The 25,151-nt window shown below is 33.8% G+C and overlaps 1 protein-coding gene across 3 annotated transcripts in view; it reads left to right on the top strand.

Annotated features, from left to right (window-relative positions):
* LOC126889352 (polyadenylate-binding protein 2) overlaps window positions 1–15,204 on the top strand; it is a 69,500-nt gene extending 54,296 nt beyond the window's left edge. For 2 of the 3 annotated variants that reach the window (XM_050657597.1, XM_050657595.1), the window contains exons 4-5: window positions 36–169; window positions 14,781–15,204. In XM_050657597.1, coding sequence (XP_050513554.1) covers window positions 36–169; window positions 14,781–14,814 — 168 coding nt within the window. In that variant the 3' untranslated portion in view covers window positions 14,815–15,204. The remainder of the gene's footprint in view (window positions 1–35; window positions 170–14,780) is intronic. The other variant, XM_050657596.1, reaches the window with a different exon arrangement.
* Window positions 15,205–25,151: the final 9,947 nt, after the last annotated feature.

Here is a 25,151-nt window from a genome sequence, read left to right as displayed (position 1 = left end):
CAAAAGCAACAATATTGAAACTTTCTTTTTTACAGATAATGCAGAAAAGGACGAACAGACCAGGAATCTCGACGACTAATCGGCCTCCGAGAGGCAGAGGTTCATTCAGAGGCAGCCGAGGAATCAGTCGAGGTTTTTACTCGGGATATCGACCCATACGCCGAGCAAGGTATTATATTGTTGCACGACAACTTAGAAACAACCTTTTTTCACTCATGTTAATTAGTACTTAAGATAATATATTGGAAATCTTTGCTTTCTTTCACAAGGTTCCTTATTGAATTTTAGAAGAAGTTTTGAAAAACATGCTAAGTTGAATCGCACATATCTCTGTATTCAAGTTCTTAAAATGTTCCATCCAGAAATATTTTCTTCGTTTCTGTTTTATCTAACATAAACACTGCAATTAGCACCTGTGTTTCCTTTGCCCAAAATCGTTCAGTATCTCTGTTGCCTGTCATGGTCAATTATTTATACTTCAAATATTTCATATTTTACCTATTATTTTTATTAGTTTAAAATATTATTACAGCGATGAGCGCGCTAATAACCGGCAGAATAACGCAAAAGATGGAAAACATATTAAGTTGTGAGATAAATAGAAATGAAACTAGTGGAGGTGGGAAGTTTAGAGCGATAAAACCTATAAATTTACATTCTATTTATTGTTTAGGATTATTGCAGGATACAGGGCATATTACTCCTTAAGGACCCTACTTAAATCAAAAATACTCTCAAGACCAGCAAAAATAAGAGTATATAAGACAATAATTCGTCCCACAATAACGTATGGAAGCGAAACCTGGACTCTGAATCAGCGGGAAACAACAAAATTACTGGTACTTGAAAGAAAGATACTGCGGACTATCTATGGGCCTTGCAGAGAAGAGACAACAGGAGAATGGAGAAGAAGACACAATGATGAACTCCAGACAATATACGGAGATGAAAACATAGTACGCTACATTAAATCAAACAGAATACGATGGGCGGGTCACGTACTAAGATCAAGTGACGAAAGACTTCTAAACGCCACATTCTGGGAAAGGCCCGTTGGAAAAAGGTCAGTTGGTCGTCCAAGAAAGAGATGGAAGGACGCAGTAGCCAGCGATCTACGCAAAATGGGAGTACAGCAATGGGAAATAGCTGCTCAGGACCGACAACAATGGAGGGAAATAGTAAACGCGGCCAAGACTCACATAGAGTTGTAGAGCCAAATGATGATGATGATTTATTGTTTCCCATCTTTAGACGTATGAGAGGAGTATGTCAACTAACACTGTCATTGTCACAGTGGCAGTTGCCAAACTCGTCCGATACATCTAAAGGTGGCAAACAATAAATATAATATAAATTTATAGGTTTTTATCGCTAAATTTCCCACCTGCACCAGTTTCCTTTTTTTATCTCACAACTTCATGTTTTCCATCTTTTGCGTTAGTCTGCTGGCTATTATCGCGCTCATCACTGTATACACACAGGGTGCGGAATTATTGCGAGGAAATCACATTTGCCGTAAAGGCGGAGATAGATATTCGCGCCGTGTGAGTGCAGCGCGTTCGTGGCGCGGTTAATATTCGTTAAAATTTTTCATTTTGACGAACCTTCCGCGATCCAGAGGAAACTTACGAACATTTAGTAATTGTAGATAATCATGTCTCTGTCCTGTACTTCTACTACATCTTATTTTGGTATTGTTCTGCAACTATTTTCTTGTGGCATCTTATGCAATTTACTATTTTATGTGGAATAAGCCACAATTTGAGTTTTAGATCAATCAAGTTAGTAAAAAATAAGCCGTTTTTCGACATAATTGAAAAGACGAGGTTTGACAGTTGAAATGTGTAGTATGAGATATTACAAAAAGACTACCATCTTGGCATTCATCAATTTTTTAGTGGAACAATTTTTAAATAAACAATCAAAACGCCAAACTTAGTTTTTTGCTCATAACTTAAAAACTTGTTTATTTAGAGATTTGACGTCCACAGTTAACTTTTTCAGAAAAAAAAGATACGTCGAATGAGATACGCTAAATGAAAATCGGTGAATAAACAAAAAAGTTATTGCAAAACGGACGACAAAATCGCTGTTTTTGAATATTGTTGATAACAATTTTATTGTTTATTAAAATATGTTTAAATATACCTAAACTTAAGGGCATCTGTTAAATAGTTTTTTCAGAATTGAATTTGTTTATAATTTTTTTTAAAACGAGCTAATTTCTGAGGCTGGTCCAGTTAATTTGGCTGAATGTATCTCAATAATCCGAGGCTCATTTCCTTCGTTAAGATGTATACTAATAGCCTATGAAAAAAGAAGTACAAAAAAATTACATGTACGTACACAAAATTATTTGTTAATAAATAGCAATTTTTAAGCTTATAAACAATTACAATAATTTCTTAGAAATTAGATCAAATTAAATGGCAATAAAAAATACGGAAAGTTGGTTAAAATACACAACTTCTAAGAAAAATGTTTAGGTCCTACGACCCTTGGGGTCTGAGATGGCCCCTTTTTTTTTTGAAAAATCACTGTTACGTTAATTAACAACACTAAAAGCTGAAATTAACCAATCTTTTATAAGAAAAGTCGAAAGTTTTTAACAAAGTTTTTAGCAAGAAAAAATGTTAAAAATTGTTTAAACAGGAGTGTTATAAACAGAGTATTTTGCGTTCCGACTAAAGTAAAAAAATAGTGGGCGTAGCCGAATGAGAATAAATTCGCGCACTACCATTCGCTAGCGCTAGACCGTTGCAGCTCATTTTTAACATTGAGAGTATACCGGACTTGGAGCTTAATATTATAATATATTTTGGTAGAAACTTGAATTTTATGAATATTATTCTGTTGAACATTTATTTAGTAGAATTATATTTTAAATAAATAAATTTAAAAAATAACAATAAAAAGGCCACTTCAGAAAAGGTTTATACATCCCATTAGCTGTTTTGTTTTGAATAATTTTGCAATGAAAATAAGATAAATGTTATTATTTTAATGTGGTACCATAGATAAAAAAAATTAGTAAACTTGGTACAGTAGAACCCAAGAGGTATAGGCCATTTTTTCCGGGAGCTCTAGTTTGAATCCGTTTGTAGTACAGGCTGTATCGTCGACACCGTTAGGTAAATTATTCCGATTAATATTTTTTGCACAATCTTACTAAAAACAAAGTCCCTTATAACAAATGTAGAGGGTACCAAGAGGTACCGCGGTGGGAAAAAATTGTTTAAAGAATTTTTGTCAGATTTCATTAGTTTCATGTTTACTTATAAAAGTTGGATGACAAACTGTTTAGTTTATAATTTTAATCAACGCAGCATTAAAACATAGGTCATGAAGAAGTTTTCTGGAAAATTTCAAGTCAAAATATGCAACAGGAAAAAAGTTACACTCCCCCCCCCCCACAAAAAAAAAACGTTCTCCAGATACTAACCACGGTGTGGTGAATGGCTAATTTTGGTCTTACTTTATGTTTTTGATGGTGCTGAAAACGAATATGAGGTTTATTTTGAATTTTAGATGGGGGAACATTGTCAAAATCGCAATTTTACCTTAAAAATAAAAAAAGCGAAATCACGTTTTTCTTAAAATTAAAAGTTACACCATATTTTTTCTATAAAACATTTTGTTCTTTGTACTCTAGATTTTAACATAAACTTGATTAAACAGCTAAATTTCAAATTTTGTCACTCAACTTGTGCGATTAATCGTTGCAGTTCAAAAATCTGCACCATTTACTTCAAATAATTTATAACTTTTTTATAGTAAGACAGAAAGATTGAAGCAGATCCCATTGTCTTCAGAAAGGTGAGAAATATAGTATATTATACTATAAGAATTTCAGAAAAAATATTAAAAAGGAACAGAGTTGTAGCGAGTTAAACGCAAAAAAACGTGATTTTATTATTTTTATTTTTATGGTAAAATTGCGATTTTAACTAATTTTCGTTTTCAGCACCATCAAAAATATAAAGTAGGACCAAAATTAGCCATGCACCACACCGTAGTCAGTATCTCGAGAAATAAGCTTTTTTTGGAGTGTACCGCTCGTCTATAAAGTCACATAACATTTTTCCTATTGCATATTTTGAATTAATTTTTTTTTGGAAAACTTCTTAATGAATTATATTTTATTACCGTGTTGGTTAAAATTATAAACTAAAAAGTTTGTCACTCAACTTTTTTAAGTAAACATGAAACTAACGAAATCTGACGACAAACTGTTTAATTGGGAAATCTCATTGTTATCTAAATGCTTCAAATATGACACAGTAAAATTTTCAAAAGGAAATATTTACAGCGACCAAAAATACAGCGAGGTAAAACTGAAAAATCATCAAAATTGATTTTTCGCATTTTTGCATAAAATTTGATTTTTGACCATGTTCCACTAATTCTAGAAAATAATAAACTCCATATTCGGATTCAGAGACCTCGAAAACATAAGGAATGACCAACATTTGTCATTCACCTTAAAATTGATTTTTGTAGTCGGTATAACGTAATTTTAGAGGTTGCTGGCGCTCGCCAGCCGCGCCCACGATTCAGTCAGTCGACTACGCCCGCTATTTTTTACTTTAGTCGGAACGCAAAATACTCTTTGTTTATAACACTCCTGTTTAAACAATTTTTAACATTTATTCTTGCTAAAAACATTGTTAAAAACTTTGACTTTTCTTATAAAAGATTGGTTAATTTCATCTCTTAGTGTTGTTAACTAACGTAACAGTGATTTTTTCAAAAAAAGGGGCCATCTCAGCCCCCAAGGATCGTAGGACCTAAAATTTTTTTTAGAAGTTGTGTATTTTAACCAGCTTTCGGTATTTTTTATTGCCATTTAATTTGATCTAATTTCTACGGAATTATTGTAATTTTTTATAAGCTTAAAAACTGCTATTTATTAACAAATAATTTTGTGTACGTACATGTATTTTTTTTACTTTTTTTTTCATAGGCTATTAGTATACATCTTAGCGAAGGAAATGAGCCCCGAATTATCGAGATCCATTGAGCCAAATTAACTGGACCAGCCTTAGAAATTAGCTCGTTTTTAAAAAATTTTATAAACAAATTCAATTTTGCAAAAACTATTGTAACAGATCTGGACCATTTTTGCTCACCATTCAAACACCATAATGCCCTCAAGTTTAGGTATATTTAAACATATTTTAATAAACAATAAAATTGTTATTAACAATATTCAAAAACAGCGATTTTGTCGTCCGATTTGCAATAACTTTTTTGTTTATTAACCGATTTTCATATAGTGTATCTCATTCGATGTATCTTTTTTTCTGAAAAAGTTACCTGTGGACGTCAAATTTCTAAATAAACAAGTTTTTAAGTTATGAGCAAAAAACTAAGTTTTTCCGTTTTGATTGTTTATTTAAAAATTGTTCCACTAAAAAATTGATGAATCCCAAGATGGTAGTCTTTTTGTAATATCTCGTACTACACATTTCAACTGTCAAACCTCGTCTTTTCCGTTAGGTCAAGTAAATACCTAATTTGATTGGCCTATTTGAATCAAATTTATTTGACGTTCCAAATAATAGTAAAAATATCTCTAATAGAATATTTCAAACGGTTCGTGTTGATTTTGAGAGTAAACTAAATGTAAGACCAAATGTTTACCTTGTCGGGATCGTATCATGAGGTTTTTTCCTCGTTATTTACTATGGGATCACTAACAGAAGATTTCACTGTAATCATTTGATTTTTCTGATATTCTCAGATTTTATTTCTTCTGATTTTCGGATATTCTTAAGTTAAAGTTGATTTCATGTAATCGAATGAACTATCATCTTCCAATAAAGTCAACCCTTTCGCGTTTCTGCTCTCCTGATATAAAATCGTAAAAACTCTCGAATTTTAAGCGAAAGGCCACACGGGCGATAATTTACGGCGCCGTAAGAGCAGTAAACCTGACGAGGCATTGGATGACTAACTATTTCATCTACAGTTGGTTAGTCAACCAAATTCTCGTCAGGTTTACTGTTCTTACGGCGCCGTAAATTATCGCCCGGGTGGCCTTTCGCTAAGCGATTGTTTCAGTCCTGAACATTTCAGGGACTACCTTTTTCGCTTTCCGGTGACGCAACAATTATAATATATATGCTTGTTCCAACTGCGTCGCTTCACCAGAAACAACATTAGAGAACTATAGGTTCTCCCACGTTGTGCGTTACCTTTTTCGCTTTCCGGTGACAGAATTGTAATAATCTGCTTGTTTCAACTGCGTTGCTTCACCAGAAACGAAGTTAGAAAACTACAGGTTCTTCCAAGTTTTGCGTTACCTTTTTCGCTTTCCGGTGACCCAATTATAATATATCTGCTTGTTCTTGTTCCAACTGCGTTGCTTCACCAGAAACGGAGTTAGAAAACTACAGGTTCTTCCAAGTTGTGCGTTACCTTTTTCGCTTTCCAGTCGCACAATTATAATATATCTACTTGTTCCCACTGCGTCGCTTCACCAGAAACGAAGTTAGAAAACTATAGGTTCTTCCAAGTTGTGCGTTACCTTTTTCGCTTTCCGGTGACACAATTGTAATATATCTGCTTGTTTCAACTGCCTTGCTTCACCAGAAACGAAGTTAGAAAACTACAGGTTCTTCCAAGTTGTGCCTTACCTTTTTCGCTTTCCGGTGACAATTATAATAAGTTCGTTCGCGGGTAACTGTCGGCGACAAATTGTCAGCAAATCGCATGCGCACTTTAAAATAATATAAATAATATCGTTAATAGATAAATATACAAGGTATTCACCTAGTATAATTTAATACTTATTTATTAATATTAATTAAAGTAAATATACCTTGTTTATTTATCTTTTAACGGTATTATTTATACAGTACGTAAATCGTTCAGCTGGGCATAGGGAATATACATTGAGAGAATTGTGGCAACTGCGCTAACCTGTGTTAGTTGAAGCTTCTGTTCGAGTACGTTTTTTTGGTGCAATAGAGCTGTTAGAACGAATATAATGAGTGAGTTTTGAAGCAAGGCTGACCATAAATAAATCAAAAACAAAGTTTATAATTAATGAGTTAATAATTTTACTTTAATTTTTAAAATATTTTTTATTTAAAAACTAATTTCAAACTAAACAGTTTTCCATTCCTTTAGGCCATAAGTATTTAGCTACTATATTGTCATATTTTGACGTTCAGCACCATACCCTGCAGGGCAGGGTATGGTGCTGATAGAAAAGGCATTCAGGCATCAAATATCCAAAAATCTTTCCAGGCCATAATAATGAAAAGACCTTCTCCAAACGCAATAAAAACATACTGAAATGATGGCATCTCCTGAGGTAAAATGTTCCGGAAGTAAAATGTTCCGGAAGTAAAATGAGCCTCCGTTCGGATCTCCGGGTGAGGACTATCTCAGGGGGAACACCATTACAGGTTAGAAAAATCAGGATAGGGTCTTGAAATCTTGGTAGTCTTACAGGTAAGAGTCTGGAGTTAGTCGATGCGCTCAAACGAAGAAGAGTTCAAATTGCTTGTATTCAAGAAACTAGGTGGAAAGGACAAAGGGCGAAAGAACTAGGTGATGGATATAAATTGTGGTATGTAGGGAGTAGTAACACCAGAAATGGAGTTGGTATAATTGCTGATAGTGAAATAAAAGATAACGTAGTAGAAGTTGTAAGAACGAGTGATAGAATGGTGTCAGTGAAATTTGTAATTGATAAAGAGGTATTGAATGTTGTGTGTCTGTATGCTCCTCAAACAGGTCTGGGTGAGAATGAAAGAAGAGCTTTCTATGACCAATTAGGAGACGTACTGAGTGATATTCCAGCAGAGGAGAAAGTTATAATAGGAGGTGATTTCAATGCACATGTGGGCCAAGCCAAGACAGGGTATGAAACAATACATGGGGGATTAGGCTTTGGAACCGGAAATGAAGCTGGAGATGACATGCTAGAATTAGCAACAGCATTGGATATGGCGATTGTTAACACATTCTTTAAAAAGAGAGAAACTCAACTTATTACCTACAAAAGTGAACAACATCAATCCCAAATAGACTACTTTATGATAAGGAAAGAAGACATACGTGAATGCAAGGACTGCAAGGTAATAGTTAGTGAGACAGTAAGCCAACAACATAAGCTGCTTGTTCTGGACATCGAAGTAAAAAGTGAAACTAAACAAAAATATCGGAGAGGACCACAAAAAATCAAGTGGTGGATGCTAAAAGATGAGAAGGAAGGTCTATTCAGGGAAAGAATAGTAGAAAAAATATGTTGGAACATGAAAGGAAGCCCTAACACAATTTGGAGAAAAATGGCCAATATTATTAGAGAGACGGCTATTGAAATACTTCGGAAACGTCAGGAAAGAAGTTTGAGGATAAAGAGACTTGGTGGTGGTCAAATGAAGTACAAGGAAAAATAAAAGAGAAGGGAAAATTATATAAAAAGTGGCAAGAAACCAGATCGGACATAGATCTTCAAAACTATATGGTCGCCAAAAAGGAAGCGAAAGTAGCAGTAGCAAAAGCTAAAGCAGAATCGTATTCAAACCTATACGATCAACTTGATACCAGGGAAGGCGAAGCAAAGATATATAAAATAGCCAAACAGAGAGCAAAGAAAGCAAGAGATTTTAATCAGATTAGATGTATCCGAGATGAAAATAATAAAATACTAATTCACGAAAAGGATGTCAAAAAGAGATGGAGAAATTATTTTGACAGTCTATTAAATGAAGAATTTGACAGACAGCCTGTGGAATTAACGGAGACAGTAACAGCAATGGTTACCAGAATAACAAACGAGGAAGTGGCTCAAGCGCTTCAAAAAATAAAGAAAGGAAAAGCAGTCGAACCAGATGATATTCCTGGGGAAGTATGGAGAGCATTGGGAAAGACAGGAACAAGTTGGCTAGCAGGTCTATTTAATAGAATTATGGAAGTTGGACAAATGCCAGACGAATGGAGAAGTAGTATATTAGTACCTGTCTACAAAAACAAAGGAGACATACAACAATGCACAAACTACAGGGCTATAAAACTACTTAGCGACTCCATGAAAATATGGGAGAGAGTAATTGATGGAAAAGTACAGGAGTAAAGAAACAAACGCTCATATGGTATTCATTGATCTTGAGAAAGCATATGATAGAGTTCCTCGAGAGATTCTGTGGTGGGCACTCAATAAGAAAGGAGTCCCTGGTGAATATGTAAAGATTGTGAGGGATATGTATGAGGGAGTAACGAGTAGTGTTAGGACAGGTGTGGGAGAGACTGATAAATTTCATGTGAAAGTAGGATTGCACCAACGCTCGGTGCTTAGTCCTTATTTATTCTCATTAGTTTTGGACCAGATAACAGCGAAACTACAGGGTAGTATTCCATGGTGCCTAATGTATGCTGATGATGTAATGTTAATAGGAAATAGTGAAAGAGATTTAGAACAAAAACTGGAACAGTGGAGACAAGCTCTGGAGGAAAAAGGTTTAAAACATAGTAGGACCAAAACAGAGTATTTGGAATGTTCATTTAAATATGGAGTTACTACAAATAAAATGGTATCTTTGGATGGTGAAATGATTGTGAAAAGTAATAGTTTTAAGTACCTAGGATCGATATTACAGAGTAATGGAGACATAGTTGGAGATGCATGCAGTAGAATTAGGGCTGGATGGATGAAGTGGAAAGAAGCGAGTGGTGTGTTGTGTGACAGAAAAATTCCAATGAAGCTGAAGGGAAAATTCTATAAAACAGCCATAAGACCGGCTATGATGCACGGAACTGAATGTTGGGCAGTGAAAAAGAAAGAGGAACAACGAATGCATGTGGCGGAAATGAGAATGCTTAGATGGATGAGTGGAGTGACAAAGAAGGATAAAATTAGAAATGAGTATATTAGGGGAAGTCTAGGTGTGGCACCAATTGATGCCAAAATGAGAGAGCATAGGTTAAGATGGTTTGGTCATGTTCAACGTCGAGACGTTAATCACCCAATACGAAGAATAGCTGAAGAATAGATTCCTGGAAGGAGTAGGAGAGGAAGACCAAAGAAGACCTGGGGGGAGACGATAAGGCAGGATATGTTGATAAAGGGGATTAACATTGATATGAAACAAGATAGAATTGTGTGGAGAAATGCAATTAGGGAAGCCGACCCCGCATAGGGATAAGGCAAAGAGAATGATGAATGATGATGATTGTCATATTTTGATGTTTATTTGTGTCAGTCGAAATGAGTTGTCAATTTTGAGGTTAATGCCCCTTAATGCTAACAACCATATTGCCATCGAGAGAGCTCAGTTGCCACAATTATCGCAATATAATATAATGTACTTATTTATGTATCTAAATATATACAGTGTATGTTCCCTATGTCCAGTTGAACGATTTACGTACTGTATTAGGTGAGGTTAGGAATTGTCAACGACTAGTCGCCGACAGGTATAGTCGGTTCGCTAAACTCAGACACAACTGGCTAGTGATTTTAGTAAATAATTATTAAATAGTTAAGAATTACTAAATAAAATTTTTGTAAAATTGGCAAAAAACAAAAAAATTACCTACTAAAATTACTAGTCAGTTGTGTCTGAGTTTGGCGAAGCGACTATACCCGCGAACACTCTTAATATTAATCTGCTTCTTCCAACTTCGTTTCTTCACCAGAAACAAAGCTAAATTTTTAATTTATGAACGTTTTTTTGATATTGATAACGATTTCTGACGTGAAAGTCGAAACGTCAAGTTAACTTGATTTCAAACTCGAATTGTGGGTTATGCCCAAATAAAATAGTAAATCTTATTTTGTATTTCTCACGCCGGCAAGAAGGCAACAATGAACTGACCTTTTTTTACATTGGTCTGCATGTATATTTTTTATTTCAGCTTCTATTTCCCTTCAGATATCGGCTTTAAGTTGTTTTTTTAAATGATCCTTTGTTGAGGATCCCGTAGTAATGATTTTCCACAGTAAACATCAATAAGTTTGATATTTCCTTCCGACAGTTCCGACTCCATTCCACTCCATTACTAACAAATATTCAACTCAGGTGCGCCAAAACCAACAAACCACTCGCAAACCCGTCCAAATACGTATTGCGAACCATCAAAGCGTTTGTTGAAAAACCGACAGAAGTTAGATCGTGGTGTGCCGTTTGTGCGCCACTTAAAAACACGTACTAATCTGACGAACATGCTGCGCGCGAGCAACTCGCACACCGAGCGGAGCGTATATGTATACGTGCCTTATAGTGCAGTCACTGAAGCATTTCACCTCCGATTTCGTTGAACCTCCATCGATTTTCATGAAAATTGGTGAGAAATAGAGGATACCTCAATAAACAAAGGTGACATCATGCCAACTTGCGCTTTTACCCTGGGGGTGGATGCCACCCCTTCTCGAGGGTGAAAATTATTTTATTAAAAATAATACCATAAGTCGATAGAGGGACAAATTATAAGCAAAATTCGTTATATAAAGTTATTAAAATAAATCAACACTTTTTGAGTTATTAAAGACCAAAGATTTTATTTTTTCGTAAAAAAATGCATGTTTTAAATCGGTTTTTCACGTATAAATCAAAAACTATAAGCTTTTACAAAAAAGTTATTATTACTGAAATTGAAGATAATAAAAAATTGAATACACTACTTACATAAAGAACTAAACTAATGTTAGTTCAAAGCATGGACGTATAAATAAAGATATCTTTATTTATACGTCCATGGTTCAAAGTGAGTTATTGGCAATTGAATGTGTATTTTTTTCGACGAGTACTCAAATCTAAGTATTCAAGCTTAAATAACGAGAAAACGATGCAATGTATAAAATAGTCCTGCTAAACATTTGTAAAAGTACTTCAGAATACCTATCAAATGGGCTTCGGAACAAGGTAATAGCGTCAAAATTAAGCAAGTTGTGATGAAAATAAAGGAACCGTTTCGAATTTTTTAGGAAAAAGTGAAAAATAAAACATACGCAATTTCCGCAAAAATTAAAATTTATAGTAATCCTTAAAAGAACTTCTTTATATTAGCGTAAGTAATGTTTTCGACAATTTTGACTTAGAAAGCATATTTTTGAAAAAAAGATATAATTTAAAAAAATCATATTTTTTAAAATTATTTTAATTCTCATATTCTTTTGATAATAACTTCAAAAATACTCAATATACGAAAAAAATTATATATAATCAAATTTTAGTTTTTTCTGTACTAAATATTTTACCTGTTTTAATATTTCTATAGAGTAAAAAATAACCGAGATAGAAACGTTTAATTCTTAAATTTTGCTGTGGGAACCATGCAAACGGGGCCATTTAACCTTTTATTTAAAAAAAAATAAAGGGTTTAAAAGATTAGGTTCAACGTGCTTAAATAGCATTTGGAATTATCTTTCAAACAGTTTTTAGATCAACCTGATATCGTAAACACGAACGGAGTTATTAAAAAATAAACAATAACATTTTTTGAAATAATTTTTAAAATATAAATTTTGAAAAAATTTTGGAACATAAATTCTAACGCTATCAACATATTAGGGGGCTCATTTGATAGATATTTCTCAAGTGTTTTGACAAATGTTTAATAAGTTTATGTTATGAAATGCACCAATTTCCCGTTATTTCAGCTTGAATACTAAGAGTTTTTTACTCGCCGAAAAAAATATACATTCAATTACCTCTAACTCACTTTTAGTTACCATTAAAAGGTTTTTCTAGTAAGGAGTTTATTTAATTTTTATTAGCTTCAATTTTGATAATAATAACTTTTTTGTAAAAACTTATAGTTTCTGAGTTATTGATGAAAAATCGGTTAAAAACATGCATTTTTCTCAAGAAAAATTAAAATCTTTGATCTTTAATAACTCAAAAAGTTTTGATTTATTTTAATAACTTTATATAACAAATTTTGCTTAGAATTTGTCCCTCTATCGAATTATGGGGTTATTTTCAATAAAATAATTTTCACCCCCGAGAGGGGTGGCATCCACCCCTAGGCTAAAAGCGCAAGTTGGCACCATGTCACCTTTGTTCCTTGAGATACCCTCTAACCACTCACCTATTTTCATGCAAATCGATGGAGGTTCAACGAAATCGGATGTAATAGCTCATATCCACCTTCAGTGACTCCACTATTAAGAGATACGAAAAGAAGTATGTGCTACTATAGTATGCGGTCTACCGTCGTGTTTCTACTATAGCTTGCGGTCTACGGTGGGATGCGGTTTATAACCTGTATTGTATTACAGTGTCGGCAAAAAAATCTTTACAAAGCGAATAAAACGCATAAATCAGAAGAATAATTTTTTTTAATTTTACAAACTACTACTTTGTCATATCAATTTGAGATTTTAGTTGAGAACAAGCCAATTTTGTGGCTATATAATGTGTTTATAAATATTTTTTTTTCGTATCTCTTACAACAAATGAGTAATTGGACTTGCTCGTATTAATGCCGTACCCTGTATATAAACACAGTGTAAAATAATTAAGCCATTGCACAGACTATAAAAATTCAAATTTTTCAATGCAACAATTCATTGTATTGTCCCAATATTATACATATTTTTTCTACTAGTTCTGTAGCGTTTTCTTGTTGGAAAAAGTGTCTCCATAAATTTTGTGCTTATTATTGCTCGAAATGTATGAATTTTTTCGCAAGTTTTTATCTGTATGTAACTGCACTATTAGTTTGATTTTCCCATTTATTATGACTTCATTTTATTTGCTTTTTATTATTTTGAAAGTTAATCCACCTTCAATAAAGTAGTACGGTTGTGTATCAAATTGACATCGTATATCATGTACCTATGGTATCTAAACACTACACATTTCTAACAGAAGAAAACTGTGAATTTTTGTTTGATATCTGATATAAATTACCATAACCAGAAATGATTCCTAAAATAACTAGAGATGGCGTTCTAATGTCTATTGATCTTAAAGAATAATATGTTTTTTAATGTTCATTACAATCATTTTCAAAAGCGTGAACTGCTGAAACAGTTATCTTGTCATGTCTAATAATTCATTGTTCAATGTAGGAACAGAGACAATTGAAAACAATAATAACGGAATCTGCAGAGGAAACTGTCTGAAAAGCCAAGAGACAAAGAAATGCGGTATGGTATAATGATGAATGCAGAACTGCAGTAGAGGAAAAAAGGCAAGCTAGAATCAACTTCAAAGGAACACCAGAAATAGCTGCAAAATTTATAACGAGAAGAGAATACAAGCGACTAGAATATGCAGAAGAAAAAAAAGAAAGGCTTTGAAAATACAAGTACAAGCATAATAACAGACACGAAAGCAGAAAATTCTATAAATAGACCAAAATTGACGATCTGCAAAGACAAAAATGGAGAACTACTAACAGAGAAGCAAAAAATTATAATGAGATGGAAAGATTACTTCGTAGAAAGCCCATTATTAAAATGGGTAGAATTATTAAAACATGGAGGATCCGACCTCCGGGAAAGTATTTATTATCCATTTTCGTATATATATGGCTTACATATATGCCTAATTTAAAAATTAACGCACCGTATTTGCTTTAGTTACCTTAACTTTATTCTTCTTGGTTTATTCATTCTTTTAATATTCTGGGTTTACATAAATGCTACTTTGTATATAATTTTTTATGTTTACATTGACAAAAGTAGGTAGTTAGCACATTTTTTTTATTCTTTTGAATATATTAGTTGCATGATAATTTTCGATAGACAGTAGTGTTGTTTCTATTTTGTTGATGCAATAAAACATGTCATTTTAACGAACTGATCTCTACATTTTTAGGGGCTATAGACGAGGATATTTTGCTCCGTATTGACTGGTTTGTAAGAAAGCACTGTTTTTCTTGTTTTTCCAATCAATCACACCCTCATTGCTTTTCTAAGTTAATATTACGAAAAAAAAAAAAGAAAAAATATTGAAAAAAAAAGGAATGAAAAAATACAAAAAAGAAAAAAAAGAGGAAGAGAAAAAAGTGAAAAAAAAAACATTTTTGTGATTTGAATTTAGTGTTAAAACTCTATTGCTAAAAAATGTAGGTTTTTGTTTATAATTTGATTTGCAGAGGGTGTAGTTATTTTGTATTACTTTTTTAAAATAACTTTAAGATTTTCAGGTACCTTTGGAAATTTCAATGGATAATTAATTTGGAAAAAAAAATACATAAAACATTATATGTAAGATTATCAATAAATTTTGAAAGAGGCAATATTTTTATTAAGGTGCAGAATTAAGAGAATCTTAAGAGATGGAGAAAGTATACAGGGCGTTTCAATAATAATTGTCCATATAGTAACTGGAGAAACCTTATCACAAAATACGAAGATTTAACCTAAAACACTTAAATAAAATGTGGTTTCTTATTGAGTTACAGGGTGTTTTATATAAAAATTTAAAAACTATTTTTGCTCAGCATTTTAAAACTATTCGACGTATTGTTTTCCTACTTAACAGAAAGTGTGACTACTAGACACCCTACTAAATTATGATAAACAAACGTTTCTAGCTACTACCAGAGGCGTACGACAGGGGATGGTGGATGGTTGAACCTTCTTAAATTCTACGCCACTGGAGGAATTACTATTTTAGTGATATTTTTAGATTCCCAAATACTTTCTACGTAAATAATATACTCTTCATTGGTAACGATAAACTCGTTAGTTTCCGAGATATTTGAAGTTAAATATGAAACGGCACAGTTATTTTGAATAATTTATGATATGATTCATATGATTAAAATATAAAAATTATTTCTACCTAGTACTTTAAAACTATGTGGTGTATCCTTATCATACTTGGTAGAAAGTGTAGGTACTGTACACTCTACTAAATTAAGATAAATAAACGTTTCTAGCTACTACCAGAGGCGTACGACAGTGGATAGTGGCTGGTTGACCCTTCCCAAATTCTACGCCACTGACGAAATCGCTATTTTAGTGTAATTTTTTGATTTTGCAATACTTTTTATGTAGATAATATACTCTTCATTCGTAACGATTAAATGACTGGTTTTCGAGATATTTGAAATTAAAAATGAAGCGACACAATACACTGATCAAAATAACCGTGTCGTTTCATTTTTAACTTCAAAGATCTCGAAAACTAATGACTTAATCGTTACGAGTGAAGAGTATATTATTTTCATAGAAAGTATTGGAGAATCCAAAAATGGAACTAAAATAGCAATTTCGCCAGTGGCGTAGAATTTGGCAAGGGTTAACCATTTACTTTCCCCCGTTGTACGCCTCTAGTAATAGCCAGAAACGTTTGTTTAATATAGTTTAGTAGTTTGTATAGTACCTATACTTCCTGCCAAGTATAAAAAGGATACGTCGAATAGTTTTAAAATGCTGAGCAAAAATAGTTTTTAAATTTTTAGATAAAACACCCTGTAACTCACTAAGCAACCACATTTTATTTAAGGGGTGGGGGGTATGGTTTGAAATAAACAAATCAAGCACATTTTTGTGAATTTTTTTCGAAGCTATGGTACAATTATTTTATTTTTAAATTAAATAAGCATATTAAGTACAATTCACAGAATATTTAGAAAAAAATTCAATCCAAAATATTGAAAAATAAGCCATTGGTGACAAATTTTGACAGGCAGCTCACAAAAAAATGGATTTTGCGGTGGACATCAGAACTCGACACTCGATCATACGAAACAAAAAATTCAAAAAGATTTAATTAGCTTATGAGTTTCACGAGGTCACAACGTCGAGTTTTTTTTTATTTTTAATGATTTTTGAATTTTTGGTATCACTCAGAAATAAAAAAAAAATGAAATTTTTGGTAAAAATTTTGTTAAAATCAACAGATTTATTATTGTTGAACAAAAAATAAGCAAAAAAGAAAAATATCCCGACGTTGTTACCTCATGAAATGTCTAAAGAAAATCTGTGCAAAATATCAGGTAGATCGACCGAGTAGTTTTTCAGTTACAATATCCACCGCAGTTGAAAAAGCAGTTTTGAGAAAAATGCGTTTAAAGTTTTGACAACTGCATCTTCATCTTCTTATTTGTCTGCCAAATCGTAAAGTGATGCACATTGGAATATGTTTTTTGAATCGAGGAGTAATCTACAAAAGAAGGCGAACAGTTGTTTAACGTTTCTCACTAGACTCAAGCGTGCTGGCGCGAAGTCGTGGCAAAGCGAGTCGAAGGTAGGGATATTCAACACCCTGTATCTCTGGTAATTTTACTCCGATTATTTTGAAATTTTCAGAGAGTATTCTTGAAAGTATGCACTTTTATTTGAAATAATAAAAAACAATTAAATATTTCAAACCATACCCCCCTTAAGTGTTTTAGGTTAAATCTTCGTATTTTGTGATAAGGTTTCTCCATTTACTATATGGACAATTATTAATGACACACCCTGTACAACATAACTCTTTAATATTCGCGGACCCAAGAAGAAATAGAAACAACGAACGGAAAGTCGGTAGGTCCAGATGAAATACCGTAGAAATAGTCTCCGGAATTCTATACAAGAAATTAGAAGATAAGGCAGTATTATAGTACACCGCACAAACCTTATGCAAATTAGGTCCCAGTGGATTTAGTTGATACTTTGGGAAAATACTCTTTAAAGCATTGTGATGAAAAGTTTTTATGGGCACAACTCGATCGTATGAAGGATTTTCAAGATAGAGGCACAAACTCGGAAAATTATCAGATTTACTGGGTATTCCAATTCTCTGAGTTACTGGCTATCTGGCAACATGTAGAAATTTGAATCAACGAAAAGTACTAGTGGTCTAGGGCTTTTTCCTGGCTATCTAATGGCGACCTTTACTTTGACCTTGACCTTCAACGGACGTCATCTTCTAGAGTTTCGATGGTTTTCTGGCATTTAATTGATGCAAATAATAATAATAAGATTGCCTAAGACAGGCATCTTCTGAAGTTTCGGAGGAATCAAATGGATTACTCTTAGGTTTTTGGGGTTGCTGAACATGCATACACTATCAGATCTGACCCACGAATCACATTGTGCCTACGGCACGTCATCTTCTGGAGTTTCGAGGGTTTTCGGCATTAAATTGATAAAAACGGATTACTCATGGCTTTTTGGGGTTGCTGAACGCTAATACACCATCAGATCCGATTCACGAAGCACCTGGTGCCTAAGGTTATTTATCTTCTCGAGTTTCGAGAGTTTTCGGCATTAAATTGATACAAATGGATTACTCATGGCTTTTTGGAGTTTGGACACCGGAGCACCTATCGCCTAAGGCACGTCATCTTCTGGAGTTTCGAGGGTTTTCGGTACTAAACTGATGCAAACGGATTGGTACACACCGAGTACTCGGACGTTTTCTGAGTTGCTGTTCAAAGAAAGCGTACAAATTGGTGAACAGTTTTTTTTTTGCTATTTGTAGATTTGTATTAAAATAATTATGTCGTGCTATTCAATAGCTTTAATTATTTATAAATATAAACTCAATTTATATCTGACGATTTTTCCCTTCATTTATTTTAAGATCGATTTACTATTTTGATAGTGTTATTCATCGTGGTCACTAGATACTCCAGAGTCTTTTATCTAAGTCATATTCGTGTTCAGCAGCCCCAAAAACCTATGAGTAATACCCATCTGTGGGTCAGATCTGATGCGTATTCACGTTCAGCAGCCCCAATAACCTGTGAGTAATCAGTTTACATTAATTTAGTACCGAAAGCTCTCGAATCTCCAAAGCATGACGTGCCTTAGGCACCAGATACTCCGATAGGTTCTGATGGAGTATTCGTGTTCAGCAACTCCAGACTGTCGAAACTCCAGGAGGCCCTTTTATTCACCTTGGAAAGCAGGTGCTCCGGGAGTCTGTTCTGGTGGCATATTCGTGTTTAGCGACCTCCAGTAATTCATTTGCAACCATTAAATGCCAAAAATCATCGAAACTCTAGAAGATGACGTCCCTTGCAGTGGCCCTGGCCATCACGTGCTCTGGAAGTCAATTCTGATGGCATATTCGTGCTTAGCGATCCCAAAAACCCATGAGTAATCTATTTAAGTATATCAATTTAATGCTAAAAACCCTCGAAACTCTAGAAGATGACGTCCGTTGAAGGTCAAGGTCAAAGTAAAGGTCGCCATTTGTATAGCCAGGAAAAAATCTTACGACTACTAGTACTTTTATTTAATCCAAACTTCTACATGTTAGATAACCAGTAACTCAGGGAATTGGAATACCCGGTAAATATAATTTTCGGAGTTTGTGCCTATATATCTTGAAAATCCTCCATACGATCGAGATGTGCCCATGAGAACTTTTTTATCAGAATGCTTCGAAGAGTATTTTCCCAAAGTATGAACTAAATCCACTGGGACCTGATTTTCATAAGGTTTGTGCGGGGTACTTTGGATTCTTTAAAGAAGTTTGAATTAGTGAAGCACTATTTGCCTTCAACGCCGTAAAGATGTTTAGATATAAATCATGATTTGTATATCTACTTCATTGAGTTCAATTAAGCATTTGATAGGGTAAGCCACGAAACACTGGTAGAACTGTTAAAGAGAGAGAGAGAGAGAGGAGAGAAGAATGTTGACAGTCGAGATAGACCATTAGAACTATTCTAAATTGGAATCATGCCGCGATTGTAAGCTACAAAAAATGTCTAATTTACCCACGTTCCTTTATGAATGTGTTTCCTTTGGAACTGTAGTTTTTACTGCCATATTGTTACCTATAGCAAGTTCTGATAGTCGTAAACCGTTATCGTTAGTGATATCGTGCAAACGATAGTGCCAATCACTGATTTTCGATGGTCTTCCTTGAACAGTTTGGCCTTGAAATCGCCCAATACAATTTTGATGTCGTGTCTTGGTGTTGACGCGTACTGTTGTTCTACAAGTTTATAGAATAAATCTTTGTCTTCTACATCTGCTTCTTCAGTTGATGCATATGTTACCGGCCAAACCCGATTTCAGGACAACGCGTTTGTCCTGAACGCGTTACCTAAACGTAATACGATAAACTAGTTTGGCCTAGGATAAACTAGTCAACTAGTGTATCCTGATATTAATACGGACACTGCAGGATAAACTAGTAAGCCCTTATACAGGGTGTTTCATTGGGAAACGGAAATACTTTAACGGTGATTAGAGGTCACCGAGGCCGTTCTAAGTATACTAAATTTTTTGCTCTACCGACTTTTATATCCGAGTTACAGGGTGTTTTATCGATTTTGCTCATTTCTTTCCTAAGCCATAACTTTAGAACCACCCTGTATATTTTTTTAATATTTGGTACACATATGTCTCATTCAAAATTCAAACGACCGACATACTAATCACAAGAAAAATCCAGGTCTGGAGTTAAAGTTATTGAATAAATACTCATTTTAAAACTAATCAAGACTTATTTACCACATTGGAAAGACCCAATTATTAATCGCAAGAAAAATCCAGGTCCGGATTAACAAAAAAACATAGAGTAATTTTGACTTTGAGATAACACCCTGTATATTGACATTTTTAAAATTTGTTTCCACGTTTTAAAAGACCACAAAATTCCGAGTTTATCGGTTTACTTTGATTTTTGTGCAAAAATTTATTACCTTTAATTTTGTAATTAAATATATTCAAATTTTTAAAAATCCTGAAATTAATAAGCAGGTTTTTAAAGCACTTTTAATAATAAATCATTCAAGTTAATAAATAAATACTAATTTTAAAAATAATCAGTTATTATTTACTGCGTTAGAAGGACTCACTTCTAATCACAAGAAAAATCCAGGTCCGTATTAACAACAAAATACAAAGTAATTTTGACCTTCAAAAAACACCCTGTATATTGAAATTTTTAAAATACGTTTGCACACCCGAAGAGAGCACGAAAAACTAAGTTTAATGTCCTGCTTTTTTTTGTGCAGCCAATTTAATGACATTACCTTTGAAATTATGTCGAAATTTTTATTAGTTCGAGTTCCCAGAGTTCTTAAAAATTTCGACATAATTTCAAAATTAAATTCATTAAATTATTTGGCCAAAATATTCAAGCGAACGATTAAACTTAGTTTTCTGTGCTCTTTTTATACCTATGTGCAAACGGATTTTGAAAATTTCAATATACAGGGTGTTGTTTCAAGGTTACAATTACTTGATATTGTTTTGTTAATCCGGACCTGGATTTTTGTTGTGATTTGTAAGTGGGTCGTTCGAATGTCGTAAATAAGTATTGATTATTTTTAAAATGGGTATTTATTTAATAACTTTAATAATTTATTGTTAAAAGTGCTTTAAAAATCCGCTTTTTAATTTCAGTGTTCTTCGATATATTTAATATAATATAAAAGTATCGATATATTTAATTTTAAAATTAAAGTAATTAAATTAAAATTAAAGCAAACCGATAAACTCAGATTTTTGTGATGTTTTCAAATGTGCCAGCAAATTTTGAAAATGTCAATATACAGGGTGTTCTTTCAAGGTCACAATTACTTTATGTTTTTTTGTTAATCCGGACCTGGATTTTTCTTGTGATTAATAATTGGGTCGTTCCAATGTGTTAATAAGTATTGACTAATTTTAAAATAAGTATTTATTCAATAGCTTTAATAATTTATAATTAAAAGTTAATAATACCTGCTTTTTAATGTCTAAAAAATTCAATATAATTTCAAAATTAAAGTCATAAAATTGTCTGGCCGAAAAATTGAAGTAAACGGTTAGACTTAGTTTTTTGTGCTCTTTTTAAATATGCAAACAGATTTTCAGAATTTTAATATACAGGGTGTTGTTTTAAGGTCACAATTACTTTATAATTTTTTGTTAATCCGGACCTGGATTTTTCTTGTGATTTGTATGTCGGTCGTTTGGGTTTTGGCTGAGACACATGTGTACCAAATAGCAAAAAAATATACAGGGTGGTTCTAAAGTTACGGCTTAGGAAAAAAATTGGCAAAATCGATAAAACACTCTGTAAGTCCGTTATAAACGTCGGTAGGGCAAAAAATGTAGTATACCTAAAACCGCCTCGGTGACCTCTATTCACAGTTAAAGTATTTCCGTTTCCCAATGAAACACCCTGTATATACAATATCAAAATAAATAGATAAACTGAATAAAATACTCTGTAATTGGAAAATAATCATTTTTGGTAAAAGATTAATGATTCGTCGTTAAAATTAATTGACAATTATTGGTAATACAAACAATCATGTTATAAAAAATAATCAGTGTTTTTTATAAAAAAAATAATAATTATACCTCAATTATAAACATTTATTTTTTCATGGAGTGTTTTGGTGACACTTAGAATTGCGAAGTATAATTGCCTTTTTGCATTTGCATCTGTTTGTGCAACAGTTTGTGTTTAAGCTGCTTTTGACAAAACCTTGTCTGATCCAAGTGAATATCTCGTAACTGCAAACCTTAGCGATATTTTAGAGATAATTTATCTAACTTTTTGGGGTATTATTTACTTTTACAAACTTTTATAGAGGTAGTAGATTTAAAACTAAGGCACTGAAACATCGTTAAGGGTTGCAGCTCTATTTCCAAGGAAGCCCGACAACACATTCCTACGGATAGACAATAATATTAGACCTGCAGAGTTCACTACTGAAGAGATCATACAAGCAGCAGAAAGTATAAAGCCAGGAAAAGCACCAGGTCCAGATAAAGTAACGCAAGAAGCAATAAAACTGGTAGTAAAAGAGAAACCTGAAGTGATGCGCAAAGTATTCAATGAATTGTTGAACACACAAGAATTCCCAGATAAACTGAAGTTGGCGAGACTCAGTATTATTACCAAAACCAGGAAAGAACCCGGACGAAGCCAGCTCATATAGACAAACGTCTTGAAGACGAACTTGAAATTCTGGGAAAAATTTCAGATAGACAGTACGGTTTTAGAAAATCCAGATCGGCTATAGATGCGGTGAAGATCTCTGATACTGTAAAAAGATCAGAAAAAAGATGGGCCATTCTTGTGATGTTCGACGTGAAGAACGCCTTCAACTCTGCAAATTGGCATCACATACTAACGAAGCTCGAAGTGGCAGGAGTGTCGGACTACATCATAATTATTACAAATAAATACCTGACAAACAGAAATTTAAATGTGGCATATAATACAGACATGAAACTCTCATCAGGAGTACCGCAAGGGTCCGTTTTGGGACTTACTCTATGAAATGTATTGTACAACGGGGTATTGGAAATAGACTATGGGCAAGACACCTACGCCATAGCATATGCAGATGACCTTGCAATCCTAATAGAGTAACATAAACGGGGATATTGAAGAAAAGGTGACAAGTTGTTACAGAAAAGTCAACAGGTGGATGACAGAGAATGACCTTGAGTTGGCAAGTAGTAAAACAGACAGTAATATTAAAGGGACCAAGACAGAGACCAACTTTGAGCTTTGATTTAAATGGTAGCATTATAGAACCGAGTAACTGTGCTAAATATCTGGGCATACACCTTGATTCAGGTTTGAGATACACGAAACACCTTATAAATACAGTTCAGAAAGCTGAACAGAGGCGGAACAAATATAGGCGGACCTAGCAACTATAAAAGAAAATTGTATCTCCAGGTAGTACAATCCACCCTCCTATATGGGGCACCTGTATGGCTTGAAGCGTTGAGATACAAAAAATATCAGGAAATATTAACGAGAAGTCAAAGAAAACCCCTCCTGAAGGTAGTAAGTGCATACCGAACTACATCGACGATAGCCCTACAGGTGATCGCGGGTACGCTCCCCATTCACCTCCTAGCAAAAGAGCGTAAGATTATATACGAAAATGATAACGGTCACCTAATAGGAGTGAAAGCCGAGGTAAGAGAGCAAATGCTAAACGAATGGCAACAAGAATGGGAGCAACAGATAGAAAAAGCACAATGGACGAAAACACTAATTCCAGATGTGAAAGATTGGTACCAATGTAGGTTTAAAAGAAAAATTACTTTTTTACTCAATTCCTGACCGGGCACGGCTCATTCAGGTCTTACACATATCGTATAAGGAAAACTGAAGATGACTTATGTATAGAATGTGGAGTGCGTGACGACGCAGAGCATTGTGTATTCCATTGCAACGTTTTCCACGATAAACAACAAGACATGAGAAGAAAACTAGGTGAGATAACACCAGAGACTATAATGAATGTAGCCATGCAAAGCAAAGAAAATTTCAACGTGATAGTAGACCTAATAACAGAGATAATAAAAAAAAGGAAACGCGAGAGAGAGCGAGACAAGATTGGAGATGAGAGAGTGACAGAAGACATCGTCAAGGATATTTTATCATTTATTTTACTTATACACCTTTATCTATACACTTTTATCTTTACAATGTTTTATGAATACTTATTTTATTTCAGTTGTGTACACTTCGTTTTATTTTAACTTTTTTCATATACTCTTCTTTTTGTACACAGTACTCAATGTTTTATTTCTAGAACAAATAAAGGAATAACTACTCCTCACAATCGGCTCCACCGACATGGAGTAGAAATAGGGTCAGCAGCGGGGCATCTGAAGTAACGTTTGTTAAAAATACGTACCGGGTGTCCACGGCTGGAATGAGGGGGATTTAGTGGGTAGGCAGTTGCGTTTTCACGATTGATTCGCTCGGCTTCACGGGTGTCTGAATCGGGCAAGCGGACTGAATCCCACACACCAGGGTAGAGGGCAGAACACTAATTTCTTGGGGTGCTGCGGTCTACCCTGACGGTCTTATGAAGATTTCCTCCTTCCCAAAAAAAGGGTTGCAGCTAGAGCTACGAGAGGTTCAGTTGGATCAGGACAAGGTTTTATCGAATGTAGCTGTAACAAAACCTGTTCCACAAACAGATGCAAGAGCTAGAAGGCAATGATAATCCGCAAATCTAAGTGTCACCAAAACACTCTATGGAAAACTAAATAATAATGTTTATAATTGAGGTATAATTATTATTGCTTTTATAAAAAACACTGATTATTTTTTATAATATGATTGTATTACCAATAATTGTCCATTAATTTTAACGACGAGTCATTATCTTTTACTAAAGATGATTATTTTCCAATTACAGAGTATTTTATTCAGTTTATTTTGATACTGTAGGTATATAAAGGCGCATTTAAATCAAAGCGAACACGAACGAACGAACGAAGGAACGAATTCGTAGGTGTTCACTTGGTCATTCGTTCG

This window comes from Diabrotica virgifera, chromosome 8, assembly GCF_917563875.1.
Source record: "Diabrotica virgifera virgifera chromosome 8, PGI_DIABVI_V3a".
Lineage (NCBI taxonomy): Eukaryota > Metazoa > Arthropoda > Insecta > Coleoptera > Chrysomelidae > Diabrotica > Diabrotica virgifera.
Note: the sequence above shows the minus strand (reverse complement) of the source record. Positions and strands in the feature narration are given on the sequence as shown.